At 39.3% G+C, this 26,951-nt stretch overlaps 1 protein-coding gene across 4 annotated transcripts; it reads right to left on the bottom strand.

The window, feature by feature from the left end:
• Positions 1–25,852, bottom strand: PRKAA1 (protein kinase AMP-activated catalytic subunit alpha 1). Of its 4 annotated transcripts, XM_080363099.1 has the most exons (9): positions 25,708–25,852; positions 18,813–18,954; positions 15,767–15,860; positions 13,796–13,940; positions 11,905–11,992; positions 10,800–11,024; positions 5,855–6,341; positions 5,335–5,461; positions 1–3,067 (listed from the first exon to the last, which is right to left on the bottom strand). In XM_080363099.1, the coding sequence occupies exons 1-9, from the start codon at positions 25,835–25,837 to the stop codon at positions 2,823–2,825; spliced, it is 1,683 nt and encodes a 560-aa protein (XP_080219225.1). In that variant the 5' UTR covers positions 25,838–25,852; the 3' UTR covers positions 1–2,822. The 4 variants fall into 4 exon arrangements, with proteins under 4 accessions (XP_080219225.1, XP_080219224.1, XP_080219227.1 ...); XM_080363098.1 differs by lacking the exons at positions 15,767–15,860; positions 18,813–18,954; positions 25,708–25,852 and having other exon boundaries at positions 11,905–12,059; positions 13,796–13,908; XM_080363101.1 differs by lacking the exons at positions 11,905–11,992; positions 15,767–15,860; positions 18,813–18,954; positions 25,708–25,852 and having other exon boundaries at positions 10,800–10,882; positions 13,796–13,860.
• Positions 25,853–26,951: the final 1,099 nt, after the last annotated feature.

The raw sequence follows: 26,951 nt of genomic DNA, 5'->3' as shown, positions 1-26,951 counted from the left end.
TCAACTGGTAAAATAAAATTTATTTCCGAGTTTGTAATAAAAACTACTCAAGACAAACATGACAGATTTTGCTTTAATATTGCACCACCAAAATTAATTTTCATCCATTACCTAGTGAGTCATATTGCACATGGACAATCAGACTCATCCATGGTTTTGAAAAAATTACAATTAAAAGGCAAAATAATTCAATGTACTCCAACTGGAGTAAGCTTGGGAATATAGAGTAACATACTTGACCAATCTCTATATTTGCATAAGCTGCCTCCTTATAACCCTGGCAGCTTTCTTAGTGAAGTTGTGTCTCACAGCCTATTGGCAGATACTAGTGCGATGCTAAAAAAGGGTCCACAAGATCAGTAGGAACATGTGAAGAAAGCAGTTTCAACAGCAAGAACTACAAAGCATAGGAAAGTCACACGAAAGACAAATGCTCGGGGTTCAGCTAGGCTGTCACAGTCCCCCTTTTGCCCTTCCCTGCCCAATATAAAAATCTCAGTTCAATCAGAAAACTTTTGGCCATCAAAACTGATTTCTCACACCAATATATTTTACTTTATTTAAAACTACACATACAGTACACTTCTGCCAGAAACTTAATTTAACCTCCAGATAACCAAGACAAAGTAAAAAACAGGGTTATCTTAATGCACAAGAGGGCCGAAAAAGTGTATAAAAATTAAGAGCTATTTGCACCTTGACACCTTGCACTTGTGGTCAGCATTCCAAGTTTGCAAACCAAGAGCAGATATCATTTGTAAATATTTAGTTTAATATATGCAAGAGTGATCCCAAACCAATTCCAGATGAGGAATTACTACAATAAAAAAAACCTGTCCGTTTGTTGTATTTGTACAAGTGCAATGCTTAATTTCAAAATGAAAGGGTAGCAAAACTGAACACACAGATTTATTCAATACATCAGAACAAATTTTTACAAGACTAAAAACAGGACGTAAAAGCATGTTTTGCAGCTGGTCCCTCATGTTGACATCACAATCTCAGGAGTTTAAGCCCAAAGCTTTATCTAAGGGAAGTCTAGTCTGGGATACAGCAATACAACGTTGTGGTACAGGGACCATGTGTGACACTTGAGGGTAAACAACTGAAGTTGTAACCTGTACCCACACACTCAGCAGACCACACCATTGCCCAGTTCAGAACACAGTTGCAGTAGTTCCAGGGCTTAAAACAGCTTTATGTTTCTTCAAATTCTGTGCATGTTCATAACAGACAAATTTATGGACTGAAGCCAGTTGGCCTGAATTAAACTGTTCTATCTGTAGCTAGTGGTTTTCTGTGCATGGTCTCAGACTCACTGGTGATTGGCAAGAATTCCCATCTGTTTTAAGAGTCTAGGTTTCACTGTGCATAGTAATGCCTTGATTTCCAGTCTGGCCCTGGGAGAGCAGCCCTTGAAACTGAGTAGGTCATGAAGTTTATTCTGAAGAGAACATTAATTATTGAATGCAAAACTAAACATTTTATGACATACAGTTTACTGTTTATGTCTATTAGTGCTAGATGAAAATGGAACTGTGTCTAATTATATCCAATTTACAAGAGACTAAATGTTTTTGTGCAAGTACTAGTTGTGATTTTAACATATAAGATTCAAATTTCTTCCTCATCATTACAAAACCATAAATGCAAAAGAATTTTTTACTGGTAATTGCAATATACTGTTGAAAACTTGAATATTAGCACTAAGTTGTCATGATCATTTTTCATATTCAACTGAAAAGCTGGACTATCTAATTTCACAATTAATTTAAACAGCAAAGCTATAAATGTGGCCTGGGAAAACCTAAGCTATATATGTAGTTTCAACTGCAAAGTGAATTCTATATAGTATATGCAAAGTTAACTTGTGATAAACAGTTGTATCAAAGTATTAACATAAATTTTTAAAAACTGTCCACTTCAGATTCTGGAATAGCATGCAATAGCCCCTGGGCTGTGCCATTAATTACATGCACATTTCTAAGGAAAAGGATTATCAGCCTGCAGTAGCAGCAGGGAGCTGCTGTGCTGTTACAACACCAAGGTACATGCACGGATCAGGAGACCACTGTCAGTTCTCCTTCAAAGAGCAACATTTTGGTTTAGCCCATGGGATGCCAAGTCTTCTCAGCATTAAGCCTCTTGCCCTCATTGTAGACTCAATTATTCTACTCACAGGCCACAGAATTTCACCCTTAGTGCACTGCAGAGCACCTACATGCACTTCCAACTGCTTGGATTTGCATGCATTTAATCAAATTTATCAGTTGTTAGAAGCAGTACATTATAACACATTAAACTATTCTTTATAATTTACTATCAAATAAGGGGGAAGAAACACAGCAGTTTTAACACATTACTGTTAGAAGATGTTGATAGTTCTGACCCAATGAGGCACAATTGTAGACGGTGACCAACAAGTCATACTTAGGTCACTGAACTAGTAAATGTATATTTACTTACAGTACATCAGATCCATGTATTACCAGTGAAAAGAAAAAAAAAAAAACAAGAAAGTCCGTCTAACTTAGATGTTATATACAGTCTGATGTGCATTCAATTAAAATTGTTACAGACACTGCCCCAAGGGCATGTGGTTTCCTGTACCTGTGTTACACTATCGGACAGCAGACAATCAGAATTCACTCAGGCTTCAAAATAATATATGTAACTCCCCATAATCACTTCAATACCTGTGCAAATTGCATTCTGTGGCTAGCTTTTTCAGCGCCTTAGTTAATTTGACTATAATCGGAAGCATCTGACACTATGCTTTAGGCATGCTTATTGCTGTAAAAGAAATAAGCCCATCTTCAAAATTATTGTGCAAGTATTTTAATAAGATTTGCACACATCTCAAAAAATTCTATTGTATGACTCCCTGGCCTTGGAGTTAAGTCAGCTGTAGAAGACTCAAGCAAAGAGCTCACTGATGAGGTAAGGGATGTATCTGCAGATTTTCCTTGTGCATCAGCATCTGCATCTTTTTGACAGGATCTATAGTTGCTCACAGAGCCTGACCGCTGTGGAGTTGCAGTCCCAGACTTTGCTTCAGTAATTTCATCTGTGGCGAGGAGAGAGGAAGAAAATTAGTAATCAGTACTACATCAGTTATAGGAACAGCACACGTCGTCCCCTTCTCTTAATTCTAAATCCCATTGTGTTTTGGTTGGGTTTTTATTGTTGTTGTTTTTCTTTTGCTTGTTTGTTTTTAATCTCGATTAATACATAAACAGCTTTTGCAAACTGTATATATTTGATACAAAATCAAAGCTCACACATATAGCAACACAGAAGCAAGTGTCCTTATGCAATTTACTCCTGTACTCTGAACTGTGCTCCAGAACCATTTACATCTAGTTTAGGCCAGCATGCACCATTTTTTTCACGAACTAATTTCTGCGGCTAATAGTTCAATTTAGATTCCTTAAAACAAAAACAGGATAGGATCCTAAGATGAAGTTAAATAACAGTTCAAACATTTTGTAGATGCTTTTTGCTAGCACATACTTATTCTATTTTGCTTTCTATTTGGTTATTTATGCTTTGTTATTATTTGTATTTTTAAGTAATTGATACTGTATATTTGGGCTGCAGCAGCTTAAGTTAACCTTCAGTATGAGAATGAAATACTTTCATCTGAGAAGTAATGTTCTACTGAAGTATCTCTATTCTTACTTTAAATACTGAAGATTAGTTTGACTCTCCCTTGCCACCAAGTAAGTTATTTCCAGGAGAAATCAGTCAACATAGGAGAGACTGCCTTTTCCCATAAAACCTAATTTAAACTACAGTTTGGTAAGAGGAACACAGAACAGTTAACTGTGGTGGAGAGAAAGGAAAGTCAAATCAGCCTCACTATTGGAAGATAAATGGTAAATCCACACCCTGGACTTGTGTTTCCTCAAGCACTGAAGCCAGGACTGCAGCAGGCTGCCCTCCCGCAGGCATCTCCCCTCCAACAGGGATGGCATTTGTCCTACACTGCTACAGGCCAGTACAGGAGAGTGGTTAGTTGCCCATATCAAGTACGGCTGGACCTAAGCAAGCACCTGTATTGTTGGAAGGAATGAGGTAAGAACTGCACTGCCAAGCCAGATCAGATTAAACTGTCATGTGGCACAGCCACCCTGTACTGCAATTCAGCCACACTCCAGTAAATCCTTTTTCCATGCCACATGTTTTACCCTAGCCATGTCATCTATACCACTGGCTGTAGGTAATTTGCTTTAGCCTACTATGCCATAAATAAGCATTATGTCTAGTCTCTATTAACTCCTCCATTTGTTTTCTGAAAGGTATCCAACCAGGATTTGTATGCCATGTTACTGTTACACTGCAGAAGAAATCTTTGCACAGGTTAGACCAATTGCTTTCAAGAGTTCATTTACTGCAAGCATACAATTCCTATCTCAAATTTTGTCACTGGTGGGTTGACTCTGCCTGGCACCTAATACCTTAGCACAATGGGGATGAGAACTGGAAGGGCAAAAGTGAGAATATTCATGGGTAGAAATAAGCATAGTTTAATAAGAGGATGAAAGAAAAAAAAACAACTGATGCCAACATCACCTCTTTAAAGAAGACTGATGACCAACCAGTCTCAAAGCAACCTTCCCCAAGACCCCACCCCCTCAGTTTCTTTGCTAAGCATAACATTTTATATCATGGAATATCCCTTTGGTGAAACTTGCTCAGCTCTCCAGACTGCATCCTGTCCCAACATCTTGCTCCCCGCACCAGCCTACTCACTGGGTGCAACAGAGTAGGAAAAAAAACAAGGCAACACTGCAAGTACTGCTCAGCAACAACCAGGACACTGCTGTGTCATCAACAAAGTTTTAGTCACAGATTAAAAACACAGCACCATATAAGCTGCTGTAAAGAAAATTAACTCCATCTCAGCCAGACCAAGTACAGCAACGTACAGTCCAAGTCAAATTTAAATGCCCAGATGTCAAGCTTTATCTTCACTAGGAAATGTTATTCACATGCTTACTTCAGATCTAAAATATTATTTAAATTTGGGGATGAGGCTCCAAAGACAGTTCACTTCCAGCTCTGTCCCCTTTTGCGCTAGTGGTAGTAGTGCTGGTGCAGACAAAATGGAGCAGTTCAGGACTGCTAAATAGCTATTATTTAGGTGATGAAACAGCTCACTATCTGATCAAATGAAAACTATAGCAGGAAGGAATAAAGGAACACTACTATAGATCTAGATTGGCTTAAACTAATACATGGCAACGCTTACGTCACTTCTAAACAAGTTAATTAAGACATCTTTGCACTACTTAGAATTATTTCTATTAACTTAAGTAAGTCTTCACATACCATCAATGCTACGGAAGTCCAGTAAGTATGTCCTGCTGTCCACCTGATACAACTGTAGACTCATTTTGGAATATGCACTTGTTACTGGATTCTTCCTTCGAACACGCAGATAGTAAGGATTTACAACCTAGTACAAAAGACATCTGAATTAGTTACCAGAACTGCTTGAGAGCACTGCATATCACTATAGCCATTTCAACCCACTGGTATTACACAATATCAGGCTTACCTGACGGGGTTTTGTGGTTATTGTTAAGTTCATTTTTTATTTTAGCTAACAGAAAAACATTCATAGAGCTCCAACAGTAAAGTTACATGTTTGCATGACTTTATTTTCCTGTCAGCCTGAATAGCCTCCCCCAAAACCCTTCCTGCACAGCAAGCCTAAACAGTCAGCACAGGCACACAAGACTATTTTCCAGCACAGGAGAATATAAGTTTCAGACTTCTAGGCTATGTAACTACACAGATCAAACAAAAATTTACTGTTATCTGCTGTAAAGATTCTTTATTCTTTTACCTTCCATTCATAATCCAGCTGTTTAATTGCTCTACAAACTTCAGCCATGATATCATTTGGTCGACTCTGACTCCGTATTCCCAAATGCCACTTAGCTCTTCTTACACCTTGGTGTTTTGACTTCTGTGGATTCAGCTCATCAAGAGTATGGCGAGGACGTGGTGCTTCAGCTACTAAAAATGGCACTCTTTCAGGATGAGGGCGAGACAGATGATGATCATCAAGAAAAGAATCTGGTGGGCTTGTAGCCAAGTAGAAGTCTTTGGCCTCATTCATTATTCTTCTATTATCTATAATGAGGTGATAAGCAACCGCTAAAGGGTCTTGATGATTTCTGCTGTATAGACAACTTAGCACTTCTTCTTCGGTACATTCAAACTTCTCACAAACTTCTTTTAAGGCTTCATCATCAATCATGGTAGAGCTATATGATGGGTCTTCAGGAAACAAGTATTTGGGAAGGTCCTGCTTAAACCATTCATGTTCCCTAGATTTAAAAATAAACAAAGCAAATGTTTTTAATATTAAATTACTTAAAAATAACATTATTTTTAGTCTGTACAAAGAGAATAACAGTTGCCAGTCCAAGTTCCCTTCTGTGCAGCCCAGACAATGACCAGTACCTAATAGAAAGTAATCCCTTCCTTCACAAGGTTTAGCTAGAAATTTTGGAAGAGACTGGGAAAAATCCTATTTCCTGTAAGTGTTTCAACTACCTGACCTCCAAAAATATCTTCATATAACTCAAAGAGCTTTTTATAAAATTGGTGGGGTTTTTACTGCCACTATGTTCATTTTGAGATATTTTCAACTAAAATTCTTATACATCCCACCTGAGTTGTCCCTCCCCAAGTACACAGATAAAAATGTGTAACAAAACTAATAAATGTTGATGCTGAATCTGTTTTTGATAGATGTTTTGACATGGATTTTTGAACATTAAAGTCACATGGCATGACATTATTTTTTAAATTATTCTAGCCTGTTCTAGCATAAAGACTTGCTAGAAGTTTAAGAGCAGTTATACGGATGTTGTGGTTTAACCCTGTTTGGCAACTAAGGACCACACAGATACTTGCTCACTTTCCCCCATTAGGATGGGGGTGGAGAATCAGAGATAAGAGCCAGAAAGAAACTTCTCAGTTTCTTCACAGCTGAGGTGCAGGCCCATATGGAAGAGTGAGATTCAGTTTGAATTATCAGAGTTGACTGCCCAATTCACACACAGCCGGTGCCTCCATGTCTGTCCAGCTCATTACTGCCACAGTGTTGGTGTATGATGTCAGTGGACTCCACAGAAACTTTTGCCACGTGTACTGTGTGTACTAGATTTCATCCAGGTCTTTGGATACCTGGTTGTCATCCAGGTTGCTACAGATCACCTCTGCCACAGCTAATTCCCTAAGATACCACATACCTCCCTCACTGGTGGTCCACATACTTAGGCAATTTTAAAGAACTTCCTTGGAGAGATACCCATGCCTCACACTTGACAGAAGACACCTCCAAAGACTGAGGATTCCTGCCCCTTATTACAATCCCTTTGTCAATGGCCTTATCTCTAACAATGGATCCCAGATGCCAGGCCTCATAACCCTTTAATTCCTGGCTATTCGCCTCAATATTCCAGCACTAGCTGAAACCTTTTTGCATACCTCATAGCTTACTTAGGGATAGGCAGCAGGTGGTTTCTGCCTTATTTATGATTCCAGTTTCTTTTTCCTCCTGTTCCTGTGACTGCTCTGCTGCAGAAAAGGCTCCCTCTTTCAAGTCTCTCCTTCTCCCTCTTAGGAGAAGCTTCTTCATCCCTTACAAAACAAGCTGACTTCCACTTTGATTGTTTCTTTTTACTAAGTTGGTGCAAAAGTAATTGTGGTTGTGGACCATGAATTTTAAAACATTTATAACAAGGCTCAAACACATCTTTATTAATCAAAATAGGAACCATTACAATCAAAACATTTTGCCAATGAGAAGTAAGCTTGTTTGTTCCTGTAGTGTAAAAATCCACGCTTCAGGATCGACAAACTCTTGGAAAGCATTTTCTGCATCCTGCTTGTTATAAATGAAGATGAGTCTTTGAGCCAATTAATTAATTTTATTAAGCAAGCAAATTTAAAGCAAGCAGTAATTAGGCAAAACAGCGCTGGGTGACCGGGGGAAGCTCAGTTCCACCGACGGCACAAAACTCAACTTTTCGTATGTGCTTATATATGTTATACACTTGTTCACGCGCTGGGACACCCTGACGAGTTAGCTCCTGGTTGGCTAGTCGACAGTGAAAGATGTTGCTGGGTGTCGCTTGGTGTTTCTGCCTCTGGAGTTCTGTTATCTGTTGCACCATTCGGGCGCTCTGTTATCTGTTGCACCATCCGGCCATTGGCTTGGTTGGAGTCCAGCATCCGGCCATTGGCTTAACTACTATTTTTTCACAAAATATAATGAAACTTGCACAAGCGCAATTACTTCTTACAACGATATGCATAATATGATTGAACCCTACTCGATTTGTTCAACAACCTTGACCATTATCTATTACACTGCTGGTTCTGGAAGCATTTTCCCTGAAAAAAGTTACCATGATGCTTGAAGGAAGTTGGTTGGCAAGAGGTTAGGTGAATATGGTGGATGAGGCAAAACTTCATAGCCCAACTCGTTCAAATTTTGAAGCGTTGGTTGTGTGATGTGTGGTCAGGCATTGTTGTGGAGAAGAACTGGCCCCTTTCTGGTGACCAATGCCAGCTGTACATGTTGCAGTTTTCGGTGCATCTCATGGCTTTGCTGAGCATCCTTCTTAGTGTAATGTTTTCACCAGGATTCAGAAAGCTGTGGTGGATCAGACTGGCAGCAGACCATGACCTTTTTTGGTGCAAATTTGGCTTTGGGAAGTGCTTTGGAGGTTCTTCTCAGTCCAACTACTGAGCTGCTCATCACCAGTTGTCATATAAAATCCAGTAACATCACACGTCACAATCTGATCAAGAAATTGTTCATTGTTGTTGCGTAGAATAGGAGAAGACGATACTTCAAAACAATGTTTTGGTTTTTCAGTCAGCTCTTGAGGCACCCAATTCAGGTTTTTCACCTTTCCAATTTGCTTCAAATGCCAAGTGACTGTAGAATGGTCAACACTGAGCTCTTGAGCAACTTCTTGTGTAGCTGTAAGACGATCAGCTTCAATGATTGCTCTCAATTGGTCGTTGTCAACTTCCAATGGCTGACCACTACACCTCATCTTCAAGGCTCTCATCTCCTTTGTGAAACTTTTTGAACCACCACTGCACTTTACGTTCATTAGCAGCTCCTGGGCCAAATGTACTGCTGATGTTGGGAGTTGTCTCTACTGCTTTATGACCCATTCTGAACTCAAATAATAAAATCACTCAAATTTGCCTTTTGGCTAACATTATTTCCATAGTCTAAAATAAATATAAAATAAACAGCAAGCAGTAAGTCAGTAGCAAAAAAAACAAAGTGAGAAAAGCACATTAAAATGATGTACAACAAAACAACATTTAAGAATGTATTCCAATATCGAAGAGCAAATTTCATCAATGCAAAACACAATTTCTTTTGCACCAACCTAATCCTGTGAAGAAATTTAACTCTATCCCAGCCAAAACTAGTACGCGGACCAAGCTCTAGTCAGTGTCATCCTCAGAACCTACCTCAGCAAAAATGTGTTGAGCAAAATACACTTTCATCAGAAGCAACCACCTAATTCGGAAATAGAAAGATTTTCCTATACTACTAAAAAGCACAGCCCTAGCTGGATGACTGAACCCACTGGGCCTTTCCCTTTGAAAGGACACATACCACTAGGAGAATTAAAGTATCCAATTAAACTCAGTTTGTCTTTTAAACTGTGAGATGACATGTCTTATGACTAATAGGACAGAACTGTTCAGGATTAGAACATCCATGCTCTGTAACCAACATTTATCAACATATTTTTCACACCATTTCTCTTCTGGACTTACTCAATGTGACTGAGATAAGCTAAATTCTTGTTCTCCCAAGTTTTACCATGCTTAGTTCTCACAGTGCTTCGACTTCTGCAAAAAGTACTTCCCATTGTAATTAAGTAGCAAGTGATAAGTGCACCCAATTTACTGAAAGAACATGAACACTGTCAACTTCCTAACTTCCAGCCTTACAAGAAGCAGCATTTTCACTAAGGCAGTGTATCAGAGCTCTCTCCTTAGAGCTGCTTACAAATGAGAACAAGAAAACCTAAGTAAGCTGCTGCACAAAGTACAACTCTAACAGTTACCATTTTCTTTTTTTTTTTTTTTTTTCTTATTTGACCTACTGTACACTTGTCAAAGCAGTCAACTTCTCCGGAATCTCCTCTTGGAATCTGGAGCCCATGATGGCTATATGTACCTACAAGCTTTAACTTATCACTCATACACAAATTCATGCTAGGGTTTTGAAGCTAGAAAATGTTATCTTGCATGTGGAATATTAACAGTCTTAACACACGATTTTTCAGAGTCAGCAGAAGTATCAATAAAACCAGTAGTTATCAGATTAAAGAGCTGTAACTTCCTCTCAGACATTTACAGTACAGAGAGGGGTTCTTAACAGTAAAGACTTTTTTTTTTCTCCCCAGAGAAGTCAATAGAGTGTAGATTTGCAAACCATTCTGCAGATGAATAACTTCGCTATAGCATTCTTAAACGTGGAGTTTCTCACAGTTTTTTAATGTAATACATATAATTTGTTTTACTGTGACCTCCAATAGATACTTCATTAGCCAGTGAAGATCAGAACCACAGCTAAAGCCAAAACAGAAAGAGAATATTCCATCTCTGTCTATAAAACACAGACAAGTTCTATGAATGATTCCTTTGTTCTGCATATTCACACTGAGATTATAATTCTATTTGCACTGAGATTATCATTCCAGCATCCTGTGATTAGGCATCAGCTAGTGTCTTACCTAATGTCTCTGATTGTTGCTCTCTTCATTGGATCCACTTGCAGCATGTGCTTCAAAAGACTAATTACAGATGGATTCAGGTACTGAGGGGTATAAAAGATACCATCACATATCTTCTTAAAAAGGGTTGGCACATGATCATCATCAAATGGAAGCGTTCCACATAACAAAGCATAGAGAATAACCCCACTGCTCCAAATGTCTACTTCTGGACCTGCATATAATCTGGGAAAAAGTTAACTATTAGTGATTTGTGTTTAATACATTTAATTTTTTCCCCCTCTACTTTCTTACATCGTATCACACTGATTAAAAGTGTCTGAACTTGGGACAACTAATCCACAAGTACTGTTAACGTTCTAGCCCTCTGCCATGCCTCCCTTGAACCTCAGCATTCTTCCCCTTCAAATACATAACAGGGCATGAGTTCATAGTTTTCTTCTCTATTGTATAACAATAACCCACAAACGCAATTAAAGACAATGGCAAACTGAAACTTGCACCTACTACTACTAAGAAACCCATGTTACACATTGTTATTGCTGTTTTAGCAAAATCTGTGAAAAGTCATCTATCACCCAAATCTGAGAGGCTGAAAGTTTAAGACAAGTCCACATGGCAGAACTTGTCACATATTCTGTGCTGCTGCCTGAATAAAAGACATTTGGCCTCCACTCAGCATTAGGTTGGGTAGCTGAAAGCCGCAGATTTGACAGTCATGAAGTTCAAAAAAGTAGAAGTTACCTTCAGACTAAGTATCTACTCTGCAGCAGATACCATCAACTTCACAGCAGACTTTGCCTGTAATTCTATCCGTACCTCTACTTCCAAGATTTGAGCTGTAAGTGAGATTTGTAAACCAATTCAGGCACGGTGAACACAATGAATTTGGGGAATTAGACATCATATCCACCACAGAGGAGCTATTTAAAGCTAGTTCATAGAAACATTAAAAACTCAAGAAAAATTATCACAATAATTAAAAGTTCAGCCCACGGTTTCTCAGCATCAAGCTTCTTAATTGCGCTAGTTCTATAGCCTTCAGAATCAAGCAGCAAAATGACGGAAGTACATGCACACATGTATCCAATATAAAAGAAACTACCTTCCTGAAATTACTTCTGGTGCAGCATAGTTAGGGGAACCACAGCTTGTTCTTAAAAATTCTCCATCTGACATCATATTTGATAGACCTGAAAGTGTATAAGAGTAACTACTAAAAATTCAGAGACCAAAATGATTTCACAGTGCATATGCCACCTAGAACAAATCACCAGTTAACTCAAATTAGAAAATTACCAAATTTATCTCATTAAGTAGTAACGTTGTTTGGAATTACTGACATTTTTACGTTAGCATGCCACATAATCCTCCATTAAGTTTACAAGAAATTTGAGTAACATCAATCCTGTATTGCACAACCTAAAACTGTTTGAGAACATTCTCATTCCAAGAGTTCAAAAAACAGTCCCATTTGGATGACGCAAGCATGACAGAGAACAAAGTTACTCTAAGGGAGATAGAGCAGCATAGTAAGGGAGGGTTTTGGTCATTAACAATAAGGTCTTAAAAAACACATTTGCTCCTAAATGCTCAAGTGAAAGATGCTGCAACAGAATTGCCAACAATTCTGTAAGAGGTTATACAGAAAAAGGGAACTGAGGAGTACACATGACTTCTCCACAATTTAGACATCTACACTGCTCAACTGGTTCCTGAATCACTGCAGTTCAGTAGTTTGATTTCAGATATTCTGTTGGTAATTGAAGCATACTTCAGCACCAGGCCATCTTCACTCACCAACCCTCAGTATATTCTAATATCAGTAAGAACTACCACTTCTAGAATAGCTGTGGAAAATATAATCTAGTCTCCCCAGTGAAGGCTGCATGATCAAAACCACCATAAGCCAGATAATTCAGTCTCCAAGAAGGAATTATGCCTTTTTAAGGTGTGTGTGGCGGGGAGATAAGAGTACAACTTGGCTAGCTTTCATATTCTAATACACAAAAGCTTTTATTAAGCTCTTGTTTAATACACTAGTCACAATTAACTGAGTGCTAAGTTTTGCTGATACTTTAGTTACAGGAAGATATTTTTATAAGTTACTGCACTGCATTTCTTGACCATTTAAGACATTTCACCCAAAGCATTTTCTGCACACAAGAAATCAATGATTCCCAGTGCCCACACACTTTAACACCATACTTTTAAAATATACTCAGAATACTCAGTATTACCTAGCACATTTCATCAGAAACTTCAAGTGCTTTACAAGGGCAGGTATTATACACTATGTCTACAAGAGATATATCACGATTATATAGGTAGTAGGGATACTTTATTGTGGTTATATGGTGAGGTTTCCTGATTCAGATAATTGCAAGGATTAGCTGCCAGTCTTCTCAGCATCTGTGTCACAAACAGCTAGTATAAACAATTAAGCTTTCTGATTAATTAGACAGGTATATGGAAAAAAAAAAGCATAGGAATTTGCAAGATTAACTGTTCTTATTCTAGTTTTTATGCATTAATTCAAATTTTTCAATTACATCTTTAGAGTTTTTAAAGTTAGACTAGTTTAATAGGAGGATTACTGTATTTTACTATAGCAATGTGGTTCTTAAACATGAACTTCCCTCGCACTTCGTTTCCAGGAGATCTAAACATCTACATTTTACAGATGGTAAAATAGGCAATAGGAGTGAATTTTGAAATGGAAAGGTCAGGAACCAAGTCTACTTAGTACTTCAGAGAAAATGCTGTTAAGCAAAACCAAACAAGTCACTCCACAACTTCACCCAGTAGCAGAAAATACCAGAAAAGAAAACCTGAGATATATAGTTTTGTGTTACATTCGTACTCCTCAGGTTCTTGTATTGTGTCCCACCACCAGGATATTCAGGTATACACATTTTATTAAATGTTTGCCATAGTAATTAACAGAGTCTAAATAGCATCAGAAATGCAATCAGATATAAAATAGCAATGCTTACCAAAGTCAGCTATCTTAGCATTCATGTGTGCATCAAGCAGCACATTTTCAGGCTTCAGATCTCTGTGTACTACCATATGCCTGTGACAGTAATCCACGCCAGAAAGGATTTGCTGGAACAGACGTCTACTTTCCTTCTCATCAAGCTGAGACAGACAAAGGTTTTAAACAACCATGAGACAGTGGAAGATAACTTGTTTTTCATTTATATGAATTAAATGATTTTTTCCCATAACCTAAAGTTATAATTTGCGGGTTTTACATTTTACACAGCAGATTATCAGAACCTGCAGCAGAAAGCTTCATACCCTACACCATTTTGTTTGTAACACAGCTCTAAAGTGACTAAAACAAAACATATCCACTAATCCAGAAAGTCACTGAAATTCGTCAATCACTTTTGAAATTTCTTGGTGAGATGTTACACACTCAGTAGCTAGAAACATTGGCACTCAAACATTGTAACCTCATCTAGGTGTTCTGCTTCGGCAGGGGGATTGGACTGGATGATCTTTAGAGGTCCCTTCCAATTCCTAACATTCTGTGATTAACTCTGTCTAATTGGAATATCAATAAACTTTGACATTTAAGCACAGCATAAGATTTAATTTGACAAAAGCTGCTGACATACAGCAAAGAAGTGATACATTTTAGATGCTATTTATGATATTAGCAGCTAGCCCTAAACAGCAGACCTAGCTGGGCTTTTCCTACAAACATGCCCTAATCCATGTCAAAGCTTTCTCTAATTACTAACTAAAACTAACTAATTTTCTAATTACTAACAAAGTATCCCAGCTATCTAGATGGTTTGTCAAAAGAGACTTCAGATATTCACAGAAATACTTTTACTAATAGAAGAGGGTAACAAGGGTACAATGGCAGCTTTTTAATAATAGGTTATATTGAAGAAATAGTTTTCAGCTACTCCAGCTGGATACATATCCATCCAGTTTGTATGTAGTAATTGTAAATTAACATATCAATATCAGTAGAGAGGAAAAATGCTATGACAATGATCTGAAACATATTAACATATAACCATTTTTACTTTCAGAACAAGATGTAGTCATAAAGTATATTTTAAGTGCTAACAGCAAAATTAATGCTGAATACATAAAACCAAACCTTAATTGATGTGACCGGTAGCCCTGCTCCCAGTCCCTGGTAATGTGGTTAGCATAAATAACACCAGTTTATGAGCAAGCAGCCATTCTGTGACTGAGCAACTAATGTATTCATGCCCTTTCCCTCATTATCAGGCTGTGAAGGTCTTGGTCTTGTGAATCAAGCATACAAACCAAACAGGTTTCTTCTTCCCCTCTCTACTGGCTCCAAGGTGCCTGGGAAGCAGGCAGGTCACTCTCTTCCTTACCAGCCTTGAAGGTCCCTGGCACCCAGTCAGGCACTGGTGATGACTCCATCACAGAACAGGGAAGCACAACAGCACTCAGAGCACTGTCCGTAAAATCCATTACAAGTCCTAAGCGGGAAACCTGGACCAGAACTGCTGCTGGACAGTGAGACCTGGGAACGCCCATAGCCAGGGCTGCCTCCACAGTCATCTGCATCCTCCAAGGATTGAGTGATTTGTTGTCTTTGATATAATTTTTGACTCTGGACTGTGTTTGTTCTATTGATACAGCAAACCATGTATTAAGACTTGAGCCAATCTGTAGACAGTCCAGGTGATTAGAAATCATAGGTTTAGTTGTATTATAAATTCTGTATTAGGCTACTTATAAATTGTACTAATTTGATTCTGTTTGCAGAAATCCTGCCACTCTAATCATAAATTATCTGCTACGCTAATCATAATATCCTGCTAAGAAAATAAAGTTTCAATTATATCATTCTGCCAAGGATCCTCAAAAAGAACTCATCTGACTCTCAGTGTCAGGTGAGGCAGGAATGTTGCAAAAGCAGTAACAGAATGCAAGTCATTCATTTTTAGATTTGGACCACTTCTTACCCTTCCATTTTTACAGATATAATCAAACAGCTCTCCTCCTGAAACATATTCCATCACCATGAAAATGTCAGTGGGTGTACTGATGACCTGGTACCTGATAAGACAAGGTATCTGTTAGTCTATGCACTCAGTAAAAGATGCTAGTTACATTTAATTAAAACCAAAGTTGTGCAAAGAGACAGATAAAAGCATACTTTAAAATATTTATCAGACCATTTACAGCTACTGTAATGACAATATTTTTCAGAAGTTATTTCTTTTCCTTTCACTACGTGATGCCACCATTGCCAAGACTAGCAAGAAAATTGTATACCCCACCAGGAGTAGCAGTCTTTGCACTTTTAAGAGAACCACACTTAGTCCAAATGATTTATATGAAGCTATTTACAGTGCTGCCCCATAGATAGCTTGGTGCAGGAAGGAAGGCATTCAAAAGGCCTTTGCTAGTGTCTCAAAAATATACACTTTTCAACCTTAGTATGCAAAAAACCTGACTTGTTATAAATGAAAAGTGTACTTCGAGACTAGAAAAAGAATCTTCTTAGTAACCATTAATATAATATTTTACAAAGAGATTCAAATGTGTAATTTGTGATTAAAAGTATCAACACTCTGATTATTATATTTTAATCATTCTACATCAATTAAGTTTAAAAAAAAAAACAAAAAACAAAAAACTTTGAAGCTTTTAAATAACTAGTTTATGGCCAAATTCACATTTAAGAACTTTTGATTTTGTTCTACATATCCTTACCTAAAAGTTGTTTTATTTCTTCCCCATACAGCATATTATATTGAGAAGATAAGAAGCAGCAACTGGATGAAAATTAATGTTTCAAGGTATCACATCTAAGCATTCAAACATTTAAATTGTAATAAATAACTGAACTCAAACATACAGAACTGCAACATTTTTCAAAATGCCAATTCCAAGACAAAGGGGAAAACAGATGTGCTTCAGTTTACTCAGGCAAATTATTCATGAACTACACAGACAGCAGTGAGTTCAGACTACCCAGGTGAATGTGCGTGTGCATAGCTTAGTATTATACTGTAACATTTCAATAACCTCAATACCCTTCTGAGGCAGTTATCAACATGAGATCTTCTAAGTTAGTTCTACATAAAATCTTACAGTCCAAGGTACTTTACCGTTTCTAATTTTCTAATACCTTGGTTGAAAATATCTCATGTACTTACACATCAACAACATTCTGAAGCCATGGCTAACATATTGCTACAGAAATAGTATTTTAATCCTTTCAATCCAAAAGTTACAGGAGTGTTTCTGTATAGTCAGTTCCCTTTTCTGGTTATGGAAAAGGAGGTTGTGGAATAGTAACACACCTATAATATAAATAAGTTTATCAAGCCAAACGGCATAAATGACCAGAATGCAAAAAGAGCCAATTTTATGTAGGAAAACAAGATGCATTCTATTGTTAGCAGTCAAAAATCAGAGAAGATGCTACACAGTTTCTTATTTAAAGCATGGTATAGAAAGAAAATCTTATTGCCACAGGCTTGTAATGCATGTATTGTTAATGCCATGTATAAAGTCCTTCATAAAGCACAGCAGTGTTCCAAATTAGAAACTGTCTAATTTGTAATATTAAACTGAAGAGATCAGTTTACCTTTATCCCAGCTATCTTGAGCTGCTATCTAGCAGTTCCCTAATCCAGTTCCTAATATCACAAGCATCGTGATCCTAAATTACCAGCAAGTCTACCTGCACAATGATATCAATTGTATCCCAAATGCTATTTACACACAGGCTAGTAATACTTCTGCTTTAGAAATGCAGGATGACTAACTGAAAAGCTTGGGTTCATCAGTTTTTCCATCACCTCCTACATCTTACTCCGTCTCTCCACATACAGGAGAAAAAAATCGTCCTCATTAATTCCCTGAGAAAGAAACTGTAATCTGAAACCTGTTAAGCTGACTTAACAGTTCAACAACCCCAGAAGTACACATTCCTGTTCCATCTCCCTATCTAAGCTGGTACACTGACACTTTGTATTTGTTTTGGCTACACCTATGTCTGTTGGACTCATTAGTGAACTCTGACTGGCAGCATTAGCAACTTTGTAGCTAAGTCAGCTCAACAGTCTCCCAAAAACTAACATACTGAAGAAGTTAGTGACTTAATTTTACAGAATCCAATCTAGCTTCAGTGTAAGAGCGGCTGCTAAATTAAAGGGAGTGTACTGAGATGGCAGCTATCAGTGGCAGCGGGCTTTTAAGACTGACAATAAAAAAACCCTAACAACAATACCATGACTAAGACAGTGAAAGTCAGCCACACTCTACAGGTGCAGGTTAACTTTACAGGAAACAAAAGCAAAAATCAATGGCATTTATAAATTATTTCCTCATACTGGGCACAAGGGGTCTACTCTGGGACATATTTAATTCTGCTCTGAAGTCCACTGATGAACTATTGATCACCGAACAGATGTAAAGAGGCATATTCTAAATACCACATTTGGACACGTGGTAGCAGTCATACTGAAGAATTCTGAAATATCAGTACCATTTAACAACCATACATACTTAATTCATAAAAATCTCACAGAGCACCATCTACATTGGAAAGCCATAGATCACTGACCAGCAGATCATTAAAAACATATTTCAAGTAAGAAAACACAATAAGCTTAGTAGAGAAATGCCATTTACAATATTGTTTTTAATAACTCATTTTCAAAGCAGAAATAAGATCAAATATAACAAGGAAAAGAAAACTGATGTAGCAGCTAAAAACAGTGATGGATGCTAGTAGAAGCATCTATCATGCCATTACTTTTTATATGCCTGTCCAAAGAACTTGTAAACAAATATCTAATGGAAGCTCTCTGGCCTGAAGAGATCAATTTTGCAAAAACACATTATAGAGGCCACTGAAAATGGTTGCATACTTGAAAGACAGTTACTTTCCTGACAAGTTACAGCTAGTAGCATTGCCCTTTAAACATTTCAGATCCGTGAGAGCAAAAAGAGATTAGTGATCAAATAAGTTTTATTACAGAAAGCAAAACTTACAGCTTAATTATATGAGGATGCCTGAAGAGTTTGAGATTCTGAATCTCCCTGCGTATTTTTCCTACAACATCCAGGCTGCGAATCTTCTGTCGATTCAGGATCTTCACTGCAACTTTATGCCCAGTTAACTCATGTTTGCCAACTGCAAAGAACAAAGAAGTCTTTAGTCAGGGTTTTCAATTGCTCCGTAAAGACATCAATTTGCCCATTTCAGCTGTACCCAAGAAATACTAGTTAAGATGTTAGGATTCCACATCTCCCCATTATATTTGGGGATATTGAAAACCAGATGACACATTATTTCTTCTGCCTTATTCCCAATTTCTCCCCCAATTCTATCATTAGAAGATGAATGGGAAACGTAAGAAAAAAAGTAAACCTAACCCTCAGAAGTCTTGCAGCATGACTACATTTTTGCACTATTGCAAAGCAAGCATATACCAAAATATTGCCAACCTTGCTAATTAGGGAGACCATTTTCTCTCCCCGTGTAAGTCACTCCAAGCTGTTGGATTACTTGGTAACACACTCAAACATGTTCTACAGCTCTTTCACTTGATCTGCAAAAAGATCACGCCTACTGAAGAAATCAGGGCTGTTCTTCCCCCAAGAAGTCTGTTTCAGTAATTAGTCTGAATTACCACTACGAGTATCTGATCAGTTTACTTGAAAAATATTTATCTGTCCTTTATGTAGTCTGACCCTATCAAACTTCACATTCTCTGCAGTAAACACCAGAGGTTTATTATGAAAAATGAATGGCAAAAGCTACAATAAATGCATAAAATTAAATTCAATAGTAACTATGAGAAGCAGTGCAAACATATAACCTCATACATCCCTCTGTTTCTTTCCTACTTCTAGGAGATCATTATTTTTTCAACAGAGGAACTCAAAAGTGTAAAATATTTCCTAGACAATTATCCCTCTTGGAGTCCTCAATTTTGCAGATGCTGTTGGAAGCAGCCAAAACAGAGTTGCTAAGAATATCTTCTTAAACCAAACACTGGATCACAAATAAACTACCAAAGATAAAAATATTTTCCACTAGAGATGCTATCTGCATAGGTTTCTGCATACAGTGATTTAACACTGATAATATTATAAGTACATCACTTTCATTTGCCACCCTGATTCCCATCTGTTGAAGATAAGCCAGATTCCAGTGACACCTACACGGTTCATACTTGTCCACTTGAGCAGACACTAACAGACCTGTAGTGAACACATTACTCACTTATCTGGGTGTCTCTCCTCACTTGAGGACTTAGAACTAAGTCTCAAGCTCCAGGCTTTATTCAAATATATCCATGGGAAGCTGTGATAAACACAAGTGAGCTACAACAATATTTCTGCATTCAACAGCTAATTTGGATAGAATTAGCAAACACTTATTTATCTGTAAACCTCATTCCCAGCACAAGACCTTCCTGCTGCCTTCTGCCTCTATCTTGATCCAAAAAACAATGCAAGGGGAAAAAAAATTCTTAGCAGAGAGACAAAGGTAAGATAAGCAGATGAGTAATAATTCTTACAACAAAACAGTCACTGTGCAAAACAAAGCAGTATGTCTAAATTCCTGTAGGGAAGTAACTAAGTAGTAGGTTACCCAGACCCTGGACCATCAACAATGCAGTGGTGAGATGCCTTTTGTACCCAAGACTACAGAAAGGCTCCAATTACGAGGTGAAAAAACACAACCCCTCATGCTGAGGAGGCATTACCTAAAAACAGCACCAATAATCAAAATACTGACTGTACAGGCACATTTGCACTGCTGAGCAATGCAGGACAAAGCCTACATCCACCACAAGTTCTAGACAGACCGCAAAGCACTGGTAGGTGAGTGCCTAGAACTGTAGAATCGTGTCACCTGTGAGAATTATTTGCTTTCAACCAGATCTACAATTAAAGTAATCACATCCCCTTTGCTTTCTTCAGCTCAAATGTGGCTGGACTTTTAAAGGAACCCACCAAATTATACCACATATGTTCAAACCCTAATAAGTAACGAATCAATAACATTTAATAATAGGAAAGCAACTAATACATTTGAATTACAAAGCTTTTGTCTATAAATAACGTGAGCCGAAGTAACTCAGAAGTATTTGAAAAAAAAATTTCTTAATAAGCAAGTTAAAATTTAACATTAATTTTGGTTAGTAAAAACCAGCTTCTTAGAAACTAACCAAAAATCAGTTAAGACACATGAATTTGCACCTCCCTTTGCTTTACAAAGTACATTTGAGGTGTTTAATTTAGTAAGCAGCGATTCAAGCAGTTCTACAGCTAGCATATAGATACTCAGTTCTGACACATATTGTGTTACAAAGTCTCTTTTATCAGCAAATTTGTTTCATTTCTGATTTGTCAGTCTAACTTACACAAAAGCTAGAATTTCATTAGAACTCAGAAAAACATTAGAAAGTAATTTATTAGCTACAGCAATCCACGTTCAATATGCAAGGCACATAGTTTTTCAAAACATATTTTTTCTTTAAAAGTAATTTAACAGTAATGCAGTTGACTGAAATAAATTCTAGTTGTCACAGCCTTGATTTTATTCATTGACTGGGAGATAACAAGATTTTCCACTTCTTCAACTCTGCTTGCCAACTTTGAATAAATTACTGTAACAAAAACATACTGTAGTTTTGTGCCAGTGCAAAAAGATGTCAAAGAGCCTGTACACTTGCTTAAGACATTCCAAATTGAAAGGCTCTTCAGTAATTTTTGCCTCCCTTTTAAAATTCCATTTAAGCCTATAACAAAAATAGCTTTCCCAGATACAATTTTCCAATTACCATCTACTGCATGAAACAAAACAGTTTTCTTGGATATGGTTCAAGGTATCTGTTATCTGCAAAACAGCAGACACTAATTGGTAACAGACAGCTGACTACTTTTGAATTTGGCATAAGGACAGAACTGAAGGCAAGACCTCAGATGACAGTATCCTACAGAAAAGTAAGAAGGCCGTGTTATCTTTCAAAAGCTACTGTGTATTACCACTTGACAGAAGTTTTACCTATAAAAGGGAAGGATCACAAATCAGAAGTAAGCAAAATATTTGTTATTCACACTAATCCTCAACCAGCTACCAGTCCTTCAAAAGAATCACTGCAAGATGTTAATTCCACAGACCTAGTATTTCCCTATATTTCAATACCAACTGCCTTCAAGCTTCACTATGGCTGTGCACAGCACCAAGATTCCCAAGACAGTGATAGTCTCAAAGCAGCAGTGACTTCTTTGAACTGCTGAAGTGCAGGCGCAACAGCCTCTAAACTTCATTCAGCAGGCCTTCAATTGGAAAAGAAAACTGATTACAAGTTCATTCAAAGTAAAAGCAACATTCTGACGGAATACAGGTACCAGTCATGAAGTTTGTAGGAAAAAAACCTGAAAAAGCATATGTTGTATTTAATGAAACATTTCTGCAATAGGCCAAAAAAAAACCAAACAGCCTGAGGGCCAGAGGAAAGTAGTCTTTAAAAGTATAAGCTAAACAAATGTCTCCACTAAGACAAAAAAATACACGAGTTAATGCTGTGCGAAGGCATATTGCTGCATAACAACATTACAGAGCAAACTGGTCATCACTGTCCTTTTCCAGGTCTCTTACCATTGCCTTGACCAAGACCTATTTACTTCAGCTTTGAAGTCTATACAGACCAGGGTTTTTAACCTACTTCTATAGGCTGGAACAAATACCATATATTTACAAACTTAAGCAGCATCCCTCATTTCCTCAGCCCAAATCACTGGAAACCTGATTACTTCCTTTTATGAAAGCTAACTTTATTTAAAAAAAAAAAATCTGGAAATAAAAGTTTGTATTTGGCTTCAGCAGAAAACATCAGTAATGTCTTCTGGGGTTCTGTTTTGGGTTTTTTGTGTGCATGTTGAGGGCTTTTTTGTTGTTTGGTTTTGTTGCTGATGTTGGTGGTGGCTGTTCGTTGGTTATTAAAAAACCCATAACAATAAAACTGACAAAAATAGGGATAGATGTTTTACACTGAAGCCTGGTGAAATTTAACTAAGAACGTGTTTCACACAGTTGATTTAGGTTCAGTAGTCTCTTTTAACTCACAGCTTTTTACTTCTGCGTCATTTTAGCTCTGCCTGGATATTGGCTAGAAACAGCTGCCTCCTCCATAGCTGCCCATATGAGGCACAGCCAAGTGCACTAAGTAAGGCAGTAGTTAATTTCAGTCCAGTAGAGCCAAATGAACAGTTAAACTGGAGAAAAATAAAATAAAATTTAAAATAAAATTTAAAAAAAAAAAAAAAATCACACCACTAACAGTTCTCTGTGAGGGTAAAAGGGTAAGCAGCAGGGGAAACTCATCGGACAGCTACCTTGACAGCAAGAGATCTTTAATAATTACCAAGTAAAGCACTGTTTTTTCACTTCAATCTTCTCAGGCTGCCACCAGTGTAAAATTAAGGACTCACTTTCAATAAGCCATATGCTTGACATCCTACATCACACAAGTGCAAAGAAAATCATAACTGAATTTAAAAAAAGAACATATTCACTAGTTTTTCACTTTATTGTCAAGTGATAAAACCATATCAGATTCACCAGACAAGGAAAGTTATGATGACTGCAGGAAAACAATCACAGATCTAGCATTAAATGAAGAAACTGTGTGCTTGGGAGGAAAACCAGTGCATCGTTGATAAAATACATCCTTCATTATGTACAGCTAAAGCAAGACAAAATTAACACAATCTAGGGACAACAGTAACAAAAAACTTATAACAACTAGTATATGAAACAAAGTATTAGTCCATGAAGTCTAACGCTTGTAGATCCTAAATAAATTCCAAGGCCACTTAAAGACGACATATAGTATATAGAATGATGCTGCATTTCGTCACAAGGTGATTTCTCCTACATACTTAGCAAAAAATATTTTCACACACGCATGTGTGTACTCTTCATACAATCAATAGTTACAAAGCAGTCTAAAAGAACACTTAACATCAATCGAATAATGCAGACAGACGTGTATAATGGAAACAGAGCAATAAAACTGGCAAATTATTTTTTTCAATTGTTTCAAGCTAACTGTATTTTATGAAATATTAATAGGAGTGATGTTCAATAATATACTAAAAATGTAACAGTAGCTCCATAACTGAGCATCTTGCAAGGTTTCAACTTAAGATGCATTTTTGCCGATAGGGGTAAGAAGAGCAGCCGTAGAGCAACAGCACTCTCTGAAATTTAAAAGCAGATTAGAACATTTACGGGTATACCAACTTCAATTCTGCACAGTTCACTGAGGAAATACAACACAGATTCCTCTTCTCCCCTCTTACCAAGTAGTCCCTCCAAGATGAAAGGGAATTTGATGCCTGTCTTCTGCCTCACCTAATTTCCTCTCTCTTTAAGGCGGTGCTCGGTTCCCAAGGAAAGGAATGGTATTCCAGCTGCCAGCTGGGGGTCATGGCCCCCCAGTGGCTGGGGGTGACACTTCATAAGCCTGCCTTGAAAAAAGGAGGCTCAAAGGACTCTACTCTCAAAATATTTTCCACTGCTTTCCTAGATATTCTTATGGACAAATACACTCCTATTTTCTATACATTTGTAATTTGTTCAGAACATGCCAATAGTTGAAAGAGCTTGTGCAAAAAACGTACATTAGGAACATCTACACTGAAAAAGTTATAATGTTAAAATACAGCTAACACATTAGATACAACAGGATAACCTGTGTTTTTTTTATTGCTTGTAGTCATGAGCAATTCATGAGATTAAGGATAAAAAAACCCCCACACCTTACTAAGAATAAAACCTGAGTCTAGTCTAACCCACCCGTGAAAGGATGTTTTCAAGTTGCATACCTCAATATTTGAACCATTCTCACAAACAACACAGCAGAAACAGTGTAAGTTATTTTATTTCCACTAGGCTTCAAATCTGTAGCATTGCATCTGCACCCCTTTTTTAGTTTTTAAAGTTCGAGCTGAAAAAAAGCTTTGATAATCACTGGTCAATGAGATTTAGCATAAAGTCTTTCCATGCTTGTGTCAGCTGTGATGCCAGTTAATTCAATACTCCCAGACTCAATTTTTTATGCTTATTCCTCCCTTTGTAGAGGGAGAAATCTTGCCTTCCTTACAAGAACACCAAGTGTTAGTATTTGTGCAGCTAAATGCAATGTACAGACAGCTTGAGAACCAAGACTGCCTACTTTCACTACATAGCCAGGGCAATTTGAAATAAATGCAGCATCATTAACTTCCAGGAGTTATTTCCGTCGATACAGAGCTGAAAGCTGTTCCTGCCCCAGCCATTACTTCCCGCTGCGGGACCAAAAGTTCCACCCCCGCCGCTCAGCGCAGGCAACTCCGCTTCCCCGGCGCGCCGGCCGCTGTTCCCGCAACACCGGGGTCGGCCGGCGGCCCGCACCCCGCAGTCTCCGAGGCTCCCGCTACCTGCCCTTCTGGCGCTGTCTCCCCCCGGCCCCTCTCCTCCGTCCCCGCCGGACCGCGGTGCCAGCGCCGCCGCAGCCCCCGTGACTCATCCGGCCCGGCGGGGACGGCGGGGCAGCGCCCAGCAGGCTCAGGTTTCCCGGCGTCTCCCCCAGCCACCTCGGAGCTGAGGCCGGGAGGCGCAGCGGGGCCAAGCCCGAACTGAGGCAGCAGCGGCCCGGACCCGCCCCACTCCCTTGGGCCTCCACACACTGCTCGGCCAGGCCTCCGCGTCCACTCAGCCCCACCGGACCGGCCGCCTTGAGGTGACGGCAGCGGCAGGAGAGACCCCGCTGCTCAGCGTCACACGTCCGCCAGCCTGCTCCCGCTCCCCGCAGCCCAGCCGGGCCGTACAGCTCCGCTCCCCGCAGCCCAGCCGGGCCGTACAGCTCCGCTCCCCGCCGCTCACCCTTGACTTTGCCGAAGGTTCCAACGCCAAGGGTGTCGCCCAGAATGTAGTGCCCGATCTTCACCCGCCCGTGCTCGTGCTTCTGTTTATCCGCCGCCGCCATCTTGAGCCAAGGGCCGAGTCTGCGCATTGTGCCCCCGCGCCGAGACGGGCCTGAGCGCCGGCGGGGGAGGAGCAACCACACAGCGCCCGCCCGCACCGAAAGCGGGAAGTGAGCGCTGCGCTTGCCGCCTTCCCGGCGTCCCCAGGGACAAGCCATTGCGGTTCGGCAGAGGGGCGGGTCGGCCCAGCGGGGCGTGCGGCTGCTGCTGGCGGGCTGAGAAAAGCAGCCCCGCAAATCGGAGTGAGAGGCCGGGAGGGGTTCCCGTTTTTACACACACTGAGGAGCGGAGAGGATTCACGCGGGTTTCGTGACCAGGGGAAGGCGGACGCGGGGCTCGCTCCCCATCGGCCCTGGCCGCTCGCCTCAGCACCGGCAAGGTGCGGGGGGCTGGCCTGGGCCCCCGGTGTCGGAGAAGCCACCGCCCGGAAGCTGAGGCTGCCCCGCGCTGTGGAGCTGGGGCCGAGCGCTCCCCATAGCGCCAGTTGTCCCTCCCGGCGCCCCAGTGAGGAGAGACAGGGAATGTAGGCGTACTTTTAATTAAGAAATCTCGCCCTGGCAAGGAGGCGGCTTGGCTGTCCACATTGCCACCGCGGCTTCCGGGGCTGCTGGGGTTGTTCGCTGACACTCGCTGTGCCAGCCGAGGGGCTGATGGCCAGCACACCACAGGCTTTCCTACCACACCACCTGTGGCCAGCTGTGAAGAGGGGTCTGTGGCACTTGCAGATAAAGGGAGATGGTATAGTCATGTTGCTTCCTGCTTCTCACCCTGGCTCTAGCGCAGGCAAACACCCATCTAGGCCTGCATTACAGTTATGTCAGGAGGGTAAACTGCTACAAGATCAATTTACAAAAAATGAGTACCGGGATCCAAAGACAGAAAATACGGGAACTCGAAAAAATAGACCTCTCAAGTTTCTCTATTTGAAATCAACCTTCCAGATTAAATCTGTTAGTTCTCCCAGTTCCTCTTGTACAAATCCACACAACTCCCATCCCTTCAACTCCTTTCCCCAGAACTGAGTGATGTCACTCAGTGCTTATTCTTGCTTACTGTAAGTACAACTTCAAATGTGTCAGCGAATACCTAAATCCAGACCCTATTATGGGTACACAAAGAGAGCTAGGACCACACGGACTTTCA

The sequence above is a fragment of the Nesoenas mayeri genome (genome assembly GCF_963082525.1).
Source record: "Nesoenas mayeri genome assembly, chromosome: Z".
Lineage (NCBI taxonomy): Eukaryota > Metazoa > Chordata > Aves > Columbiformes > Columbidae > Nesoenas > Nesoenas mayeri.
This window is presented reverse-complemented; position numbering and strand designations above follow the sequence as displayed.

Excerpts from the sequence above, each read along its gene's own strand:
- PRKAA1 (XM_080363099.1), bottom strand. The coding sequence starts at position 25,837 with ATGCGCAGACTCGGCCCTTGGCTCAAGATGGCGGCGGCGGATAAACAG. Across the intron at positions 11,993-13,795 it reads TGCTAAGATAGCTGACTTTG|GTCTATCAAATATGATGTCA; the intron begins GTAAGCATTGCT and ends ATACACTTTCAG. Across the intron at positions 6,342-10,799 it reads GCAACAATCAGAGACATTAG|GGAACATGAATGGTTTAAGC; the intron begins GTAAGACACTAG and ends TTTTAAATCTAG.